This window comes from Corvus kubaryi, unplaced genomic scaffold (genome assembly GCF_017639235.1).
Source record: "Corvus kubaryi isolate FWS band 111438036 unplaced genomic scaffold, C.kubaryi_AGA036_p1.0 132, whole genome shotgun sequence".
Classification (NCBI taxonomy): Eukaryota; Metazoa; Chordata; class Aves; order Passeriformes; family Corvidae; genus Corvus; species Corvus kubaryi.
This window is the reverse complement of record NW_024580666.1, coordinates 7826840-7845015: the sequence shown is the minus strand read 5'-3', so window position 1 is coordinate 7845015 and position 18176 is coordinate 7826840. Positions and strand designations below refer to the sequence as shown.

The window sequence follows — 18176 nt, the reverse complement described above, 5'->3', positions numbered from 1 at the left end:
CTGCCCATGTCCCATGACTTGTCCAAGGACTTTCTAGCGTAGGAATTACCCATTTAGACCAGTATCCTTATCCTGAAAGCAGCTGGTACCTGCTGGATAAGGACAATAGCAATTAAGAGAATACTCTTTTGCCCCTTCTGCAACATTATAATTTATCCTGATCTCTCTAATGTGAGAATGACTTTAATCCTAAAACATGTGGTTTCAAATCCCTTCCAAAAGAAGTTGTTTATAATTATAACTACTCTGAATAATCTTGTTAAATATATAATTACCCAGACTATTTTAAAACCTCATTAATTTCTTGGCTTCGGTGGCATCATGAAGCAAGGACTTCCACAATTTAATAAGTGCTCTTTAATTTTATTTTGAATTTTACACTCTTTAATTTTATGGAAGGTCCCTTGTATTACATGTTGTAAACCAGAGTGAGATGGTATAAGGGAAATCAAATGTATTTATTTTCTTCCATATTTGTCCTTTTAAAGGTAGGCAGTCTCTGGGGTTAATTTCTTTTGTCATTTTAAGTACTTTTTTTTCTGAGCAAACTATAGTTCTGCAATATTCTTTCGAGCTACAGAGATTATCAGTTCCTCAGCATTTCAGGCAAGCTCTTATTGTTGATTTAAATGATAATATTATGACACTGATCACTGGGTTCAGAGATTTTAGAGCTGAGCAATTCTAGCAGCATATCACCTACCTGAATGTCCTGCATAAGTGAAGAGAACAGCACTGAGAAAGATCCGATGTCCCAGTCTTTGCAGTTGCATTTTTCTTGCCTTCAGATGTAACCTGCTTTGAGCAGTTTACAGTGATGCCCATGACCCTGTCTACAGGACCATCCCATTTTTCTTGGGGCCTGTGATGGGTATATTTCTCCTTAGATGATTTATTGCTTTGTGTTTGTGTCTTAATTTTATTTTATTTTACCGGTATCAAGCATTCACCTGACTTGATTAGTGGCCATTGACATGGGATGCTTTGGCCCTGATTTCTGTAAACACCTTCTTCCCATATGCAACTTCTCTTTCAATATTAGCTTCTCTTCTGAGAGAGAAAATTATTGCTATTGTGGGAAATACTGTGGAAAAAGAACTTCTTAGAGACAGTTGGAACTTTTTGGCTTCTTTGAGCTTCCTGATTAAACCTCTTTTATGTCTCATCTTTTTTCCTTCTCATTGTCATCCTTATTTAGCACAGCACTAGCTTTTTCTAATTGGTAATAAATGCTTCCCTGTTTATGACCTCTGGAGAACTGGTCAAACCCACTTGGTCTTTGTGTGCTTTGAACATGGTATAAACAGGATTTAAAACTTCTTTTTTCTGTGGTTTAAAAAGAGTAGATGAGGCTCCCTTATCTCTTTGCTTGTGATGTTTATAGTGGTGAAGTTTGCCAGACCGTACACAGCTGCCTCCCTCAGTAACAATTCTAATGCATCTCATCTTAACAAGGGTCAAAAGTTTACAAGTTACATTAGCTCCTTGGTTTGATGCACATGTCTTTGGATAAGTCTTAACACAAATACACAATTACACTACAGCAGGCTGCAGCTACATGATGTTATATAGTGCAGTGCATTGTGTTTTACCAAGGGCTGTCAGCCTGCCCAGCAGGAAACTTCAGTGAGCATCTGTCCTATTCTGGGGAGACACATGGCAGGATGCAATTCTTCTCGTGGCAGCTCTTCGCTGACGTTATTAACTGCTTTCCATTCCAAATTTTGAGAGACAGAGTTATTAACTAGGAGATGAAAATCCTGGAATACTGCTGCCTTTGGACGGCCTAAGTGATGAATAACACAGTACGAGAAGGAATCTCTTGGCTGACAGAATTCAGTCTTTTGTTACTGCAGGCAGCTGTATCACACAATTCCATCTGGAAGGTAGAAAGCACCATCTTGAAAACAGGGCAATTTTCCTTCATACCACTGAAATCAGAAATGACCCTGTTCTGTAATTTTGCATTTCTGGTGGTAAGAAAACATCTAATTTATATTGCCCATATACTCATAGCTGCAATAACCCTCTAAGTTCTTCTGCTCTTTTGCTTCAATACAATGTTTCTTTCTCTAAAATTGATTCCTCTGATAGTTTGGGAGAAAAAACCCCACATCTTTCTTTAAAGGTTGTTCTTCAAGACAAAAGAAGACAAGTAGCTTTGGATCCTCTTGTAGATTAGACATCCCATTCTCCTGTTCATCCCAGTTATCTGAGGTTCTTCAGGGCGGTGCTGGAGAAGTACCCAAATCACTTTGGAATGAGCTGAGACAGTACTGCAAATAACCACAGTGCCATGGCTGGGCTATTTATTCTCCTTCTTAGCAAGATGCTTAATGGTACTGTATGTATATTTCTTGGGCCAGGAATTACTCTGTATGGGTGCTGTGCATGCCTGCTCTAGGTCAGTTAACTGTGTTGTGCCTTGTCATAACCCAACTCTTCCTATTTCCTTTTCACTAAAATAAAAAAAAAAAAGTGTTTAACCATCTCAGGCCAAAACGCTGAACTTTGCCTGTGAGTTCCCCTCTCTTTTGTGTTTGTCTTCTGTGCTGGGCACCCTTCAGAACTTGAGATGTGAAACTGTATTTCAATACTGGCCAAGTGAATCTTGTGCTGAAATCACTCAGTGTTTGCTCAGGTGCGATGGGTACTTTGGGAAGTGAAATAATCTCTGGTTCTCTCAGTACAATATCTATTGTATACAGGATTTAATGAGTTACCTTGCTGTTATCCTGATTCAGAATATTGCTTGTCTCTATTAATTTATTTTTAATATCCTTTGACTTGCTAAATGCTTCTGTCCCTAGGTGCTTCCAGTAAATAGCCGATCCTTTTTTTTTTGCAACAAGTTACTTTTTCCCACAGAAGATTTTACTGTGGAAGTATATGTATGGCATTTATTGCTATAAAACACTGCAAACACACTCAAAGTTTTTTCTGATCTACATCTATCTTTCTGTGCAGGCCTTTAACCCAGGATTTAGCACAGTTAAGATGCACCAGTGATAAAATTTTCCAGTAAGATCTATGTGACCTAAAGTTAATTTAGGATTTTCTTTTCAGTAATTCAGTTGAGTAATATAAATTATTAAAATAAACTGCTTTAATTCCAAGATGCATCTATCTCATTAATGTAACACCTACCAAAATGTTCACTGCAGTCTCACATTTGATTAGTTCAGCTCATTTAGCAGGGACAATATTTGAATCTGTTCTGTGGCAGGAAAAACAAGAACATCCTCTTCTCACGTGCTGATGCTTTCAGAACGACAGTGGAGTTCTACGCTTTTTTTGCAAAATTGGAAATTCAATAAATGGTTGCCTTAACATGGTTTAGTATTGACTGCAGGTTAAAACTACAGTCATTTGTATCACATTAAGGGCTTGCAGTTCCTTTGATGGTAAAAGAAGTAGCAGTTAAATTTCTTATTCAGCTTTTGTGCTCACAGCTGGGTCTGTCTAAGGAATATTGTGTTATTATGGTTATTTTTTTTTTTTATTGCACATCTGTGCATATAGAAAATCAATGGATAATTAATTCTTCCTACTGCTGCAATGATGTCATATTTAAAGAAAAAGGTTGAATACCCTTTTTTAGGGGGGAAAGAGGGTTTTTAGAGCAAACATACAAGTAGGAACTCTGTCATGTCATGATAGGTTGAATGCATTAGCTAAGTGACTATGGAGGCAATTGAACTAAGTGTGAGAGAAGAGATAGAGTCTATTTCTTTTGTTCTGCTGGCATAATTGAATCTAATAGCTTATCTCAGATAATTCCTAAACTGAGCTGTTCATTACAGGGGCTTTTTGAAATGGGAAGTCCAGAAACTTGGGCCTAGTGGCTTTAACAGACTTAGATGTCTAGTAAATTGTATCTGTGTTACTCTATCACAGGTATGGAATAAAAATCTCTTATTAGAGGTAAAGAATTAGTTCTAGGTGGTGACGTCTTGAGAGAATCACAATTTTACAGTGGCAGTGTCAGCAGGCTGCTGTGACTGTGAGTCCCAGGGCCCACAAACTATGGGGCAGCATGAAGACAATCCAGCTCCTTTGAGAGAATCTGGTGTGGCTATCAGCAGCAGGGGTTAAAACTCTGTGCTGAGGTCTGGGATGCTACAGCTAGAAAAGTGTAACATTCCCACTCTTTTCTGTTTGTTTCCTGGTACTGGCTGGGAGGAAGTGTCAAAATACTGAAAAGAGGCTATTTTTACAACACTTATGAGCCAAGTGGAAGGAAGAAGCATCTGAACCCCTATGAGAACTTACTCTTGTGAGCTTAGCAGTGCATGCTTGAGAAGTCCCAATAATTAATGCAATGTATTCACAGGGATGGGAGTTACAAGACTTGCATCCACTTAGTTGTAATAATTCTGGCTAATTAAATGTTGTTGCTGTCAGTATTTGAATTTTTGAAGGGCTTCATTTGTGTCCCCCCTAGAATCGAAGCATCAATAAATGAGCAAATTTGTGTTTACAGACACAACACTATTAAAAGTAGGTACAAAGCAAGGAGTGCTCTGAAGCAAAAATGGGGTTTAGGTTAGAGTTAAGGCTTCCTGTTAGTAAATACATCTCTTGGACTAGAGGATATCTCTGTGCAGTAGTGTTTATACTGTACCAGATTAAACGTTTGAAAGTTGGATGTTGAAAAAGCAACCCCCAAAGTAGCTAATGGACATTCTGGCCCTGGCCACAATAGTAGCTGCCATAGCTGCCACAGGAGCTGTTCAGTTTCCTTGCCTGTTCTCTATCTCAATTTGGCAGCTTAAAAAAGTGTTGTACAATAAATACTCCAGGGACTTCCACATGATTGCTAAAAAACCTAAACTGCATTTAGTTTGTTTATAAAAAGTCCTGGGGCCCTGCTCTGCAGAGCAAGGGTCATGGAAACACATGTTTATGGCTTCACAAATGCTCTATACTCCTTGAATGGGGAAGTTTATTTGATTTAATCAGCATCCACAGGGATCCTGTAATTGCATAATAGGTAATTTATTATGGAAGTAAAAGTATTTTTCTAACTGTAGCCTATGTAGCATGGGTTTGTAGCTTTAGACTAATCCACATAGTAAAAAAGAGCTTTGCAAAGCAGTCTGACTGGAGTAATGGTGTTCTGTGATGAGTGTGTACTTGTACGGCTTTTTAATCATCAGAAAGTGTTAAAACAACAAGCACATTATCACCATGTTGGATGTGAAAACTGTTCACTGTTTGCTGCCTGCCTTCTGCAATTTGAAGTGCTCCATGTGAGAAAATGGAGAGCCAGCCCAGATAATCGAGTTATAGGGCGGGGAATATGAGAGTGGGGGAATCCAAAGTTTGTCTTTTCGACATACACTGGGACATGGCCTTTCATCTAGTTCAGCAAAGGAACATGGCCTTCCATCTTGGATACTGAATTAAAAACAGATATGTTTGTTTAAAAAAAAAAGTAAAATCAAACCCAGAGTTGTTTAACTGTCATAGTCTTTGCTGAAATAACCATCAACTCTGTCAGGAAACCAGGCCATCCTTGCACAGCCATATCATTGATAATTCCAGCTGTGCTGGAAAGCTGCAAACCAACATGCATGTCTTCTGAAAGAGCTTCTTGGGCTCCATATTATGGTTGTTATTGACGATCCCATTTGCTAGCTTGTCTTAATCTGAGGAGAGCGGTTGAAGAATTCCAACTCCCAACAGACTTCTGCAGTTTTAGAAGGAAAACTTGGTAAATCAGTTTGGTATTTCCTGAGGTTCAGAATGCTGAAGTTTTCTTTCCAACATCCAGTGGCCTCAGTAACACCAGAAGTAGGTTGTTCTGCATTTCCTGTGAATGTTTGTGACATCCTAACTTTCTGGCTGAACTCGGAATTCATATTTTCATATCTAAATAAAAGCTGAAAACCAAGGAATGTTAACTTCTTTGGTAACTCGTTGACTTAAAAGCTTTTAGCTATCCTTAAAGTGTATATGCCTCAGTCCATGGAAACTTTGGATCATCATCTCCTTCTCAGCTTCAGTTATATCCTGGTCCAGTGAAATATCCTCTTCCCTACTGTTTCCCCCTGGTTGTGCTGTGTCATACATGTCAGTAGTAGATTATTAATGCTGAACTTTCAAGGCAAAATGTAGCCTAAAGGTTCTTTAGACCAATGAAGCAAGAGTAAATAGCCTGGTAAAGTTAAAAAATTATGATCCTCGTTATGACAGAAAATCCGAAGATCCATTTTGAGGAGACCACTCTGTGAATTTGGCAGGTTAGGAAGGCAGGTAGGGATGAGAGGCAGAAAAGGATATCAAGTCCCACCTTTCACTGGGACGTTTTTGTGTGGTTTCCTTACTTCTGTGTCCTCTTTTTTATTTTATTGTTTGAAGGTATTGTGTACTTTCCTCCAATTTATACTTAAAAATATTTTGATTATTTTCATTTTCCCCACAAGAACATTTTCTGCTTCTGTTTTGAGAATATTTTATAATTCTTCTGCTGTGACTGTCCAGACCTTATTTCCTGTTCCTGCCTATGTATAATTCATTGCTGTATCAGCTGTTTTAAACTGTAATAAATATATGAATCCTGTCTTTATGTTTAACATAGTATTCAAAGAGGGATGAATCCTGAAAGCCTTCCATGAAGTAACTTATTTATTTTGAAGTGATTCCTACACACTTTTTAAGTGAGTCTATGTTTTGATATGTATTGTCTTCAGCAGCCTGAAGGCACAAGCTGAAGAAGCAAGGTTCTCCTTCACATAGATCCATGTTTAGTAAGTGTGCCATTTCAAAGCATTTAACTGCTCATCAGTTTCACTCATTCTCTTTCTTTGAGATAAGGACACTATTGAGGGTTTCACTGTTCACTGGTCATATTAAGCCCAAGGCACAGAGCAATAGAACCAGTCCAGGAGAAGCAGGATTGGACCCAAATGAACTAGATGAAGAGCATGTTAATCTAGTATTTGTGACACAAGCAAAAATGATCACAACTTTTGCCCTTTGTTTAACTTTCTCAATGATACAGCTCTGGCAGAAGTTAGGGCAGAATGCATTGCTCTGCCTAGTGTCAGCATTGTTTCCAAATATTTAACGTCTCCTATCCTTGAAATAGGAGCTCAGATATCAGCAGCAGTGATGAACAGACAGAAAGCCTCTTTGTGCCACATGGTTTGCAGTGTAATGATGGCATTTTTGGGCTGCCTTCTCTGTATTTTTTTTGCATAAGGAGCTCATAATTCATTTGTTGAGAGCTGTATAGGTGAATGGTGACAATAAGAAAGCAATTGAAATTCTACTGCGCTCCATGTAAAATGTGTATTGCTAGTGAAATAGCTGGATAAGTCCAAGGGAAATGTAAATTTTCCAGATCAGCCCTGCTGTATTTATTATGCATTTCATTGTCTGTAAAATAGAGACTCTTGAGAATAAGAAGGTTTGTTTGGGGGCTTTGTTTGTTTGCTTGCTTGTTTGTTTGTTTTCCTGGGCATTCACAACAATGTTAATGCTCTGAAGTAAGAGGAGAAAGCTGGCAACAAACTTAGAAGTGAAATGAAGGAGCAAAGGTGACTACAGGGAATTTTCTTCTTTTGGGAATCCACATAATGCAGTGGTACAGAAGAATTTGGTTAAGTAGGCTGAGAGTTCATCTGTTCCTACTGCAATCTTATCTGTCAGCGTGGAATTTTTCTGCCTCAAGGTCACCAATAAATATAAAACTGCTATTCTGATGAAAAATACCAATAATCTCTCTTTTTTACTTTCATACACAGAGATACGGTTTGGCCAGAACTAGTGTTGGCTAACACAAGTTCAAATTAGTGCCAAAAAAGCTATTCTATATTATACCAAATGAGAACCTGGCTCAAAACTCTTACTTTTTTTTTTTTTTTTATATGCCCCTACATTTCCGTGAATGACTAATTTTTCCATAAATTGTGTCTTTGTGTGGGCCTCTTGCTAATCCTGCAGATTCTCACTGCGGGTCGATGATTTAGTCTGCATCACTCGATAGTTGTCTATGTCTTTTGGTCTCCAAGATACAATGGAGACTTGATGTTGAAGACCACTGCCAAATCCTAACAAACTGCTAAAGTATGATGGGCCTTTCCACGTTTCCTTCTTTTCTTTTTTCCATTGTGTAGTTCTAAGTCACGAGTCTCATTACCCCTGCTAAATTGTTGTAGATCACTCAAGCTTTCGCTACTTCTCTCTTGCTCACATTTTCACCTTTTCTTTCACCATCAGTTGATCTCAGCATTTCTCATTCTCTCCCCAAGCCTCTGCTTAGTGTATTTTTTCTCTTCCAAACTGCCCTTTAGTCACCAATGAGTTCTCTGTCCATTCTAGGTTTTGCATTTAGAGAAAGGGTTCATGAAAAACAGGTTTGGAAAATGAGATCTATTGAGCAATATCAACCAGGGCTTGTGCTTGTTGGAGTTTATAACGGAAGCCTTTGAGGCAAAGAGGAGTTTAAAAGATATCAGATAACAAGATGCGTATCTTTCTAAGAATGCTGAACAAATCAAACCAAACTTCATATGTAAATGAGCAAGCAGCCTGTTGTGCACATGTAGAAGGACTGCAGCCTTTCCCAGAGACCACCCTTAATATCCTTTTATTTTGAGACAATTCTGAAGTGGGAGATATCAATGTTCATCTCTAGCTTTAGTACATCTTTCTTAGCTCTCACTACTTGGCATAATCAAAGATTGTAAGAAGACTTCATTGTTAAATAATATATGCATGGATTTTAATTTCAAATTCCTTTGCGTCTCCCTCTCTCTGTTTCTTTTGCATTCTATTTTTCTTTCCTTCCTTCTCCTTTAGGCTGTAAGAGAAAAATTAGAGCCAGATGATGCCTTGATGTATGAAGAAGATCTGGATGATGAAGACTGTGGAGAAGCAGAATTTGAGGAGACCATGAAATTAAAACTGCTGCGTAGAATTGCCTTCCTAGCATCCAAACTGAGGGAGTTTATTGGCAACATGATAATCACCACTGGAAAAGTTGTTGTTACAATTTTACTTGGTTCAGCAGGTTGGTGTATTTGAAAAATTTCCTCAGGAGCCCATTAGATTATGCATTTAACAAATGAGTTTTCAGCACTTTGGCACCTGCGGGAGTAACAATGGAAATTTTTAAGGGAAAAGAAATTGCTGCTGATTTTATTAAATTAACTCTTTGGCAGGTATTGCAATATGCTGAGTTGCTTAATTTTTTTGTACTGATACTGTGTGGCCCTGTCATTCCGTTTATGATTTTGACAGTTGCTCTTATAACCAAATGGTGAATGGGGGCATATTATAAATGACTATATGTTGTGTATGTATGTATGTGCAAATATATATGTATATATATATAAAAGTGAATTCATAGATTTGGCTCCCTTACTTCCAAGTCTAAAAAGGAACTGTATTCACATAACCTTAAAAAAAAAAGGTTATTTAGTTGACCATGTAGTGTGTAAAAAAAGTGATAAGCAGACTTCCTGTTGTTTTTTTATTTAGTTGGTAAGAGTAGCTGTTTTGATGTTACATAGCCTACCTTTTTGTAAGACATTTGTTTTCATACCACCTAATCAGCTACAGTGGCAATGGAAGTTCACAAAAACAGTATAGGTTGTAACTACTGAATTCAAAATTATATAATGGAATTATAAATTAGCATTTATCTGCCAACACATGTTTGAATTGAGTGATTATGTATAAAGTATAAGTACAACTGTATGCTTAACATGTAAGTTATCAGTATATGAAGTATAAAACAACAGTACAACAGTAAAAAAACGTTTGATACTGAATGATGAGGATTGGTCAGGTGTGGTTGTTCTAGTAAGGCAGGCTCTTTCATTGAAGCAAGATTGTTATACAGCCTTACATGTAGCCAAATGGAAAGTAATACATCTAAAAAGAGAAAAATTATGTGGGCCACCGTAGGGCCTGACATCAGGGAAGAGAGTTGTCATTAAAAAAACCCCAAACAAACAAAACCAAAAAGCCTGATGCCACTCTACATGGGTGAACATCAGCCAGGGAGGGTGAAGCAGAAGGATTGCACAGCAGTGGCAGGGGGCAATTTCTTATGAATGATGATGGGCAGCTTGCCTGTGGAGCTCCAACACAAGGCAAGAAGTGGGAAGTGTTCAGAGTATAGCTACAAAAAGTACTTGAGGTCTGAGAAGCCTGTATTCCAGAGAGAGACCTTGAGCTTTATAAGTTATATATTTCCTTACTTACCATGCCAAAAAGATGAAGGGTGACTTGACTGCAGCCCGAAAGAACTGACAAAGATACAAAGTGTTTCCATTTTTTAAGGTATCTCATCTTGTGGAATTGGTAACAAGACCCAACAGGTAAGTGGTAAACCTAGGCATTTTCAGACCAGAAATAAATTTTGTATTTTTCACGGCCAGAGTAACTGGCCATAATAAATAACTTACTTTAGGATATCATGGATTCTCATTCTCCAGAAGTGTTAAATAAAGACAAAGTGTCTCTTTGTAAGGAGGAAGGAAATAGTTCCAGGCTTGAAGCAGAAATTGCTGGGTGAAGTTTTACAGCACCATAGGCTAAGTCTTAAAGTATGATGTGAAAGATGTGGTGGTGAAGCTCAGGCAAACGACTGTGGATACGAGTCCTTGCAGTGCCTGGACTCAGCTCAATGAGGGACTGACCCTGGGAGTGCTGCTCCCAAAAGACATGTCAAGCCAGCACCTGGCAAGAGGAGCACAAGCCAACAGGCACACTGGAGCTATGGGCCACTGGTAGCCTGCAGGTGTGTCCTGAGAAAGGTGGCTCCTAGACATGTATTAGTTAAAAAGTTGCGTCATTTTCTCATAGTTGTCACTCTTAGGCATGAACGTCTTTCTTGTTTCCTGACTTATTTTTGCAGGCTACCAGCAGAGCATCAAGTCCCCTTCACCAGTTGGACATTTTCACACATGACATACTCTGCTACATGTGCAAAAGCAAAAATAATAGACGTGTTTGTGACAGCGGAGTCTTTGTCATATATAAATCACATGTTTCTAGGAGTTAACTATTTAAAAAAATCAAACATATATTGATTATTCTGTAGATTTTATGTAAATCTCTTACCTTCAATATATGAATCAGGGTCTGTTTTGTTTTAATAACTCGAGATATTTCAATATCTGTATGAGAAGGCTTTTCACTGCTCATTCATCGTGCTATTTTAGCATCTTACACTCAAAAGTCATGCACTGGTGGTCTCAGGCAGTATTGGCTGTCCTTGCATCCACTTTCTGTTTTTCTCTATGCTTTATGAAGCATCTTTATATAGTGAAGATTCCATCTCAGAGGAAAGTCTGGAGAGTGATTGTGTTCTAAGTGCTAAGATATGGCATAAGTGAACTGAACAAATAAAAAGAAAAAAAAGATCCTTCTCTTCTAGTCTCAAAGTTAATAGCAGTCTTTAGAGCTAATTGTAGTAATTAGCAGAAAACTAATTGGATTAAAATTTTTAATACACACGTTGTCAAATTTAAGGTGTAACAAATGCTGATATTTCCCACACTTCTTCAACACTCCATGTTTTTTATTTTTACAGGTATGATGGTGCCATCTTTGACCTCAGCTGTGTATTTCTTTGTGTTTTTGGGCCTGTGCACATGGTGGTCCTGTTGCCAAGCATTTGATCCGCTGATATTCAGCTGTCTGTGTGTCTTAATGGCTATATTCAGTGCGGGACACTTGATTGGACTTTATCTGTACCAGCTACAGTTCTTTCAGGAGGTTGTTCCACCAAAAGATTTCTATGCCAGGTGAGAGAAATTCCTTTCCTGTTTAATTGTGGGCACATGATGCAATGCGCTTTTATCACATGTTGGTGCAAATGATCTTCCACATAATGCTTTGACAAGTTTTACACATAGCTTCTTGTTCAGTCACAAAAGAGTCAAATAATTTCAAATGGAATGGTTTTAAATGATAGAGTGGTGAAAGTCCAGACTGGGTAATGGCAGACAGAGAGCTAGAACAGTTTAGGAGAGGAAAGTGATTTTTGGTTTTGCTCAGAGCGTTCTTCAGATGTGGGTGTGAATGATTTGGCTAATGCAGGAAATTAAGGAAGTAGATGGCAACATTGATATGAGGGCTAATGCACAAATGCACGTTTGGTTTTTTGCAGAGCAAAAGGAGTGCTCTGTTCTCTAATGTCATAGTGTCTTAACTGAAGCAAAATGCTTTTGGGGTGCCATTCTTGTGTGCAGAGGCTGAGGGCTGCTGGGGTCCTTCATGTACTGTGAATATGAGGCTGTTGATATAAAAATTCTCACTGGTCACATAGATTCACATAGCACAGGCTGATCTTACCTTCATACCAACAGCTACTTCACTTAAGTAAAAAAGCAGCATTTCTAGTTACTTCTGCAGTAAATATTGATTGGCTGTGATTTCACTGATGCTTTAATTTTCTACATGCTTTAATCTAAAATAAGATAATGGATGTATTTTTCTCATTGCTATTTTTTTCTGCTGGATTATGATTGCAAATTGGTTTCTATGGTGTGTATTTTTAATGCTGTAGTAATCCTTACTTTAAAGTAAGTGTGAACATTAACTTTATTTCTAGTAAAGCTATTGTTCCTTTTAACTATTATAAGCTGAAGGTGAAAGGAAATCAGATGTACTGTGGAAAATCAATTAATTATTTATCTCACAATGCACAATTAAAAGCAGTAAAATTGAGCTGTCTAGCTACACTAGCTGTTACTTTAGTACTTATTTTGACGTTTTATTTAATATAAGTTAAGAGATGTGTGTCTTGTGATGCTGGAATTGGTGACTTGTGGAGTCTGATTGGGAGGGCATAACGTTACCTGAAAAAAAAAAAAAAAAAAACCTGCTTAGTTCAGGTTCTTTTGTGCCACCTAGAGGTCAAGGTAGGAGAATGGATGATTTCTAGTGCCAAGAAGCTGAAATGCTCACAACTTCCCTAAACCTTTTATATTACTTCCTCCATGTATTAAGAAAATAGAAAGAAAATGGCTTCAAAATTCTCAACCATTTGGCTCAAACTCCCGGTTTTTAGCAACAAACAGAAACAACATTTTCTCAAGGAGAGAAAATATGTGCTTCCTACCATTTAGCTACAATATGTGAAACTCTCTTCATATGTGTAAGTCCTGAAGTCCCTTTTTTCGTTTTAGTATTTTTTCTATTAATTTTAAATTACTATATTTTTTTATTTACTTTCAGTTTTAATTAATTTAGTGTCAAGCTAATTGTCTGCAATTAGTAATTCTTTTTTTGGTAAATAATGTGATTATTCATTTTATGATAAAATTTTGGTTAGTACAAATATGGCACTTCAACTTGGTCGTTAATTTTTGAAATGAAAAAATCAATCTGCAAGAAAGTTGCCTCTGCCTTGGTGTCGAAAAGAAAAGCACCTTCAGAGTTTGGGTTAAAAAAAATCCCAGCACTGGACTTCAGAGTACGTACTGGCATTTTTATAACCAAAAAAATGGTGTTACCTTCCTGCAAACTTTCTCTTGAACTGGTACTCTTGAGTACTCTACCCTTTACACATGATAGCATGTGAGGGACTGATGTTCCAAATTACGTAGGAAATTATGTTTGAATATACACAACAACCTATACACAATGTACCCACAATGGCAGCAGAAGGTGCAGTATTCCTTGTTTCTTTATTTGTAGTTCTTTCTATTGTGGATTTACTTTGATCTGCTTTCAGGGAGATGTCTTTGGAGAGCAGCAAGACAGGCGTTATCAGAGCTTGGAAGTGAAGATCTTAGTGTGATAAAAGGCCGCTGATGATTTTTAATGATGGAATTGAGCTGATATATAAGTAGTGGCTAGAGGAGAAAAAATGAGAGACATGTATTGGAATGGCGTGGAAAAAATATTTTAGCATTTTTCATCCTAGAAGAAAATCAATACCTTGCTATTTTATGCACCATCTTGGTTTGGAGATGTGCTAAATATGCAGAGTTCCCATTAATACTAGTACGTGGCTTTCATGGGCAAATTATATGCCAAGAAAAGAATTTGATTCCCCAAATTCTTGCTACAAGAAGGACACTGAGGTGCTGGAGCGTGCCCAGAGAAGGGCAGCAAAGCTGATGAAAGGTCTGGAGCTGGAGTCTTATGACGAATATCTGAGGGAACTAGAATTGTTCTGGAGAAGAGAAGACTCAGGGAGAAGCCTGGAGAAGAGAAGGCTCAGAGGTGGCCTTACTGCTCTCTACAAGCAGGTTGTAGCAAAATGGAGGTTGTTACTCTTCTCCTGAGTAACAAGCATTAGGACAAGAGGAAATGACCTCAAGTGGCAGCAGGGGAGAAATTCTGCACCAGAAGTATTGTCTGTAGTTGGAGGAGTCTGCTCAGGACAGGGGTTGCATCACCATCCTTGGAGATATTTAGAAGATCTGTAGACATGGCACTTAGAGACATGCTTAAGTGATGGATTTGGCAGTGTTGGTTTAATAGTTTAACTCTATGATCTTAGAGATCTTTTCCAACCCAAATCATTCTGTGATTCCATATTTCTCTGTAAAGTTTTGAGGGCTCAATACCAAGGATAAGCTCTCCTCAGTTTCAAGGGCAGATGTGAAAACTACTCTTGTTGGGCTGCTGGTGGGCATTTTTTTATCTCTGAAGAGTGTTAGTCTGGTGTTTTAAAAAGCTCCTTTCTGGGTTTGAGTTCTCAAGTTGACAAGAAATGTACAAGTGGTTTCTCTGATCAATAAAAAATATGTTTTCTCTGAATAGTAATGCATTCAGCTTGTCAGAGTATTGATTGATTTCAGACTAAATGAAGTTAAACTATACCCAAACAAACAGGAAAATTCTCAAGTTAACAGTTTTGTTCAGCTAAGATTTGCATCATCCTTGAGCTGCTCCTTCCTTTTAAGAACACTTCAACTCAAAATTCACCACTTATGATTTTAAGAAGTGATTGAAAAATGTCATCAGAGGAAAGCAGTTTTCTTGGGAGGGATGACCTGTAATCTGGTGAATTTACATGTTTTGCCCTGAATCCTTATGGGATTGTGCAAACAAAGTACTTCCCCCCCCCAAAATAGGATATTTTGATAACATAGCCGTAGGTACCTGCCATAGTGAGATTAGTGAACATGGAGGTATCAGTGTCCTACAAAGTTTCAGATCTACTGCTGTGGCTGTCTGGATCTGTGATGTGCAGGTAGAGGTGGCATAAACACAAACATGCTGAAATGCCATGGAGTGAGCACTGGGATCTGCAGATTGAAGAATGTACAGTGTACTGAAAAGTCTGAATATAGCTGGTATGCCGGGGTAGGCAAGCTGCCAGCAGAGCTTGCAGGATTTACCTGGTTGCATCTATCAACGCTGGTTAAATACCAGCTGATGTCTGCCAGGTAAGGTGTCCACACTCAGTTAACTTCATTTATAACAGGTATCTTCTGTGTCAACTTGCTGCCATATTGCAAATTGATTTACAAAGGTGGGAAAAAAAATATCAAGAAGTATCCATTTAAAGTGAAATTCAGAAAGTATCGTGTTTCTGACATAAAATTCTTTTCGCCCCAGTTAGTAAAAACAAGTCATGAGCTAAAATGACTTTAGAAATTAGGTACACAGTGTCACAGCCTGAAAAAACACACAGTAATATGTTTGCCATTTTTCAGATTGCTGCCTCCTTTCTTCCTGATATTGTTTATTTTGACAAAAGAATGTAATTGTGGAAATGGTAAGGCCTTGCCAACATGAAGAAATAGGATCAGTGCAGTGGTATGAGGTTTATCCTGAGTCAGTAAAGTTATTCCTGTCCAAAACGGTGCTTATAAGCTTATTAATTTAAAGATCCAGCAATCCAATGTAAATTAAAAACTATGTGCTTTCTTATAGTTTAGGTCTGTCTTGCTAGTAGTTTTCATGCAAGTAATGTTCAAAATAGTTCAAGTAACTGGTTTCATCTATGGAAGGCATCTCCCTTACAAAATGAGGCAAATCTATGAGCCCAGGTAGTGTCATCCACTTCACAGTGGTACCTTATTTCACATCTTAAGTGAATGGGAATTTGGAATTATACAACTGATTGCTTTGCTGCAGTATAAATTGGGAAGTCTAATCTAAGGAGTTTTTTTCAAGAAGAAATTTTCATCTGAAAGATGTCTATAAATCTCTTTAAGCAGGACTTTTTAAATAGGTTTTACAGTAACTAATAATAAGCCTGCTTAAAAAACTCTTATTTTTGGGGAAAGTGTTACGTTGATATCTTCTACAGATGGTAGATTTAGGATATTCAGTTTGTTTTCAGATTAATCTGAGAAGAGTTCAGTCCAAAATCCTCCATTTGGACTTCCCTGAACACTTTGATACAGATTGATATTTCGTAGCCCAAATACTTTGTTCTACCAGGGTTATAAATGCTTAAGCACTGTCTCAAAAATGTTCCTGGAGTTGTCAGAACAGGGTTGGACATCCAGCTGTAATATTTTTTTCTAAGTTAGAGGCTAAACGTGTGAATAAAATCCCATTAGGAGAGCAGATATTGCCAAAACAGTGAGATCTAGCTGATTGATTACCTTGTTGGCAGTGTCTTGCCTCTGCAGGGCAAAGCACTGATCTCCTGCTCTCCTGCTGCTTTTGTAGCTCCACTGGAGCCAAGAACATGTTTCACCTGAGCTGCACCACTGCCAGTCCTTGCTGCACACTGTCTTTGGCACCTGTCTCAAAGGCAACTCACCTCTGAGAGGCAGAATTTTCTTAACCTTGTAGGAAACTCTGAGGTTTTTGGGGTTGCCTTTTGACTTGGTCAGAAGCCAGTGTTTGAAAAGACGGAGTATTTAAAGCTCGTTTATGTATCCTATACTGAGCTGCCCTTTGGCTGCAGTAGCTTTCGTGCCTTCTGCCTGGTGTTTTAGGCACTTCTCACCGTGGTACTGCAGCACCACTGCCAGGGCAGAGGCCAGACCCTTGGATACTTGCCATGTAAAGACACTGCACTGCACTTCTTCTGTTTCCATCATCCTCCATCAGCAAAAGCACACTTTTCAGTTGCAGAGCACGCTCAAAAACATGCCAGACCAGCCACCCTGTTGGTTACGATGACCAGATTTGGTTAGAGAGCCACAATTTCTCTCTTTCAGAGGAAGAGAAGTTAGGTGTTTGCCCTTATTCTTACAGAAATTTTAAAGCTGAGTTTCATATTAGCTCTATAATGTACCACATTTTAGGATGTTAAATTCTATGTAGAATGTTTTAGCCTATATGCTTTCTCAGAACTTCATATTCAGCTTCTTTATATTTTCCAAAGGAAGTGAATGGTTCTGTTAACAGCTTAGAAATGCAAGTTCATTCTCCTGTTGATGAAAGACAATAATCATCCTTGCCATTGCAATCTCTTTCTAAACTATGAGGTGGCCTTATTTGGGCTCCCTTTCCCATGAAAGGCTGGATGAGAAAAAAGCACCAGAGGAAATAGTAAGTAGCAGTTTGCCTGGAGAGCAGTCCTTCCCAGTTCCATCCCCATGGCATAGCTGTCGGCGCTCACCATGACCACCACGCCGCATCAAGTGCCAAATTTAGCCTTGGAATAAGCAGGCACAACTTTATTCATGTTACTGGTATTGCACCACAGGTGATTTACATCCCTTTGTCTTCCTCTGGTCTTGAAAGGGCTGTAAACCAAGGTGCTAAGACCTTTTAAAAACAATGATTTTCTGCGTGGGGGACAGATTGGTTTCCAAGTTGTTCTGCTGCAGTGGTGAGCAGGCCACTGATATGAGCCCTGGGGCCTGGTGGGGCTGGCCCTGGCCACAATGGGTTCCCATTAATGGGAAGAGGGTGGCCTTAGCACTCCCAGCAACAACCACACTGCATCTGAAAATCGAGTGTAAGCTGTGAACATAAAAACCAGTTGTCGTCGTTTGACATAATATTGGTGCACTGCCTCTTCCTTGATGTCTCCTGCATCCAAATAGCTGTGTGTTGCACAGAGGCAACTCTTTCTTGGATGCATTGAGCTACTGAGGTGAGAGGGACAGAGAGAAGTAACAAAGATTTTAAAGCTCCTGATGTGCTGTGATAAACTTGCCTGCTGATTCTGATTCAACTGAATTGGGTGTGCAATTGGTCTTATGACGTAGACGTCCCACTTTTGCACACTCTCAGGCTGCTGACTCCTCTGTGATCAGCACACCTCCCTGCTAGCAGAAGCTCTGCTC

The 18176-nt window shown here is 38.6% G+C and overlaps 1 protein-coding gene across 5 annotated transcripts in view; it reads left to right on the top strand.

Annotated features, from left to right (window-relative positions):
* The window catches only part of PIEZO2 (piezo type mechanosensitive ion channel component 2), a 290923-nt gene that overhangs the window by 162216 nt on the left and 110531 nt on the right, over window positions 1-18176 (top strand). For all 5 annotated transcript variants that reach the window (XM_042031628.1, XM_042031618.1, XM_042031647.1 and 2 more), the window contains exons 6-7: window positions 8809-9019; window positions 11552-11765. In XM_042031628.1, coding sequence (XP_041887562.1) covers window positions 8809-9019; window positions 11552-11765 — 425 coding nt within the window. The remainder of the gene's footprint in view (window positions 1-8808; window positions 9020-11551; window positions 11766-18176) is intronic.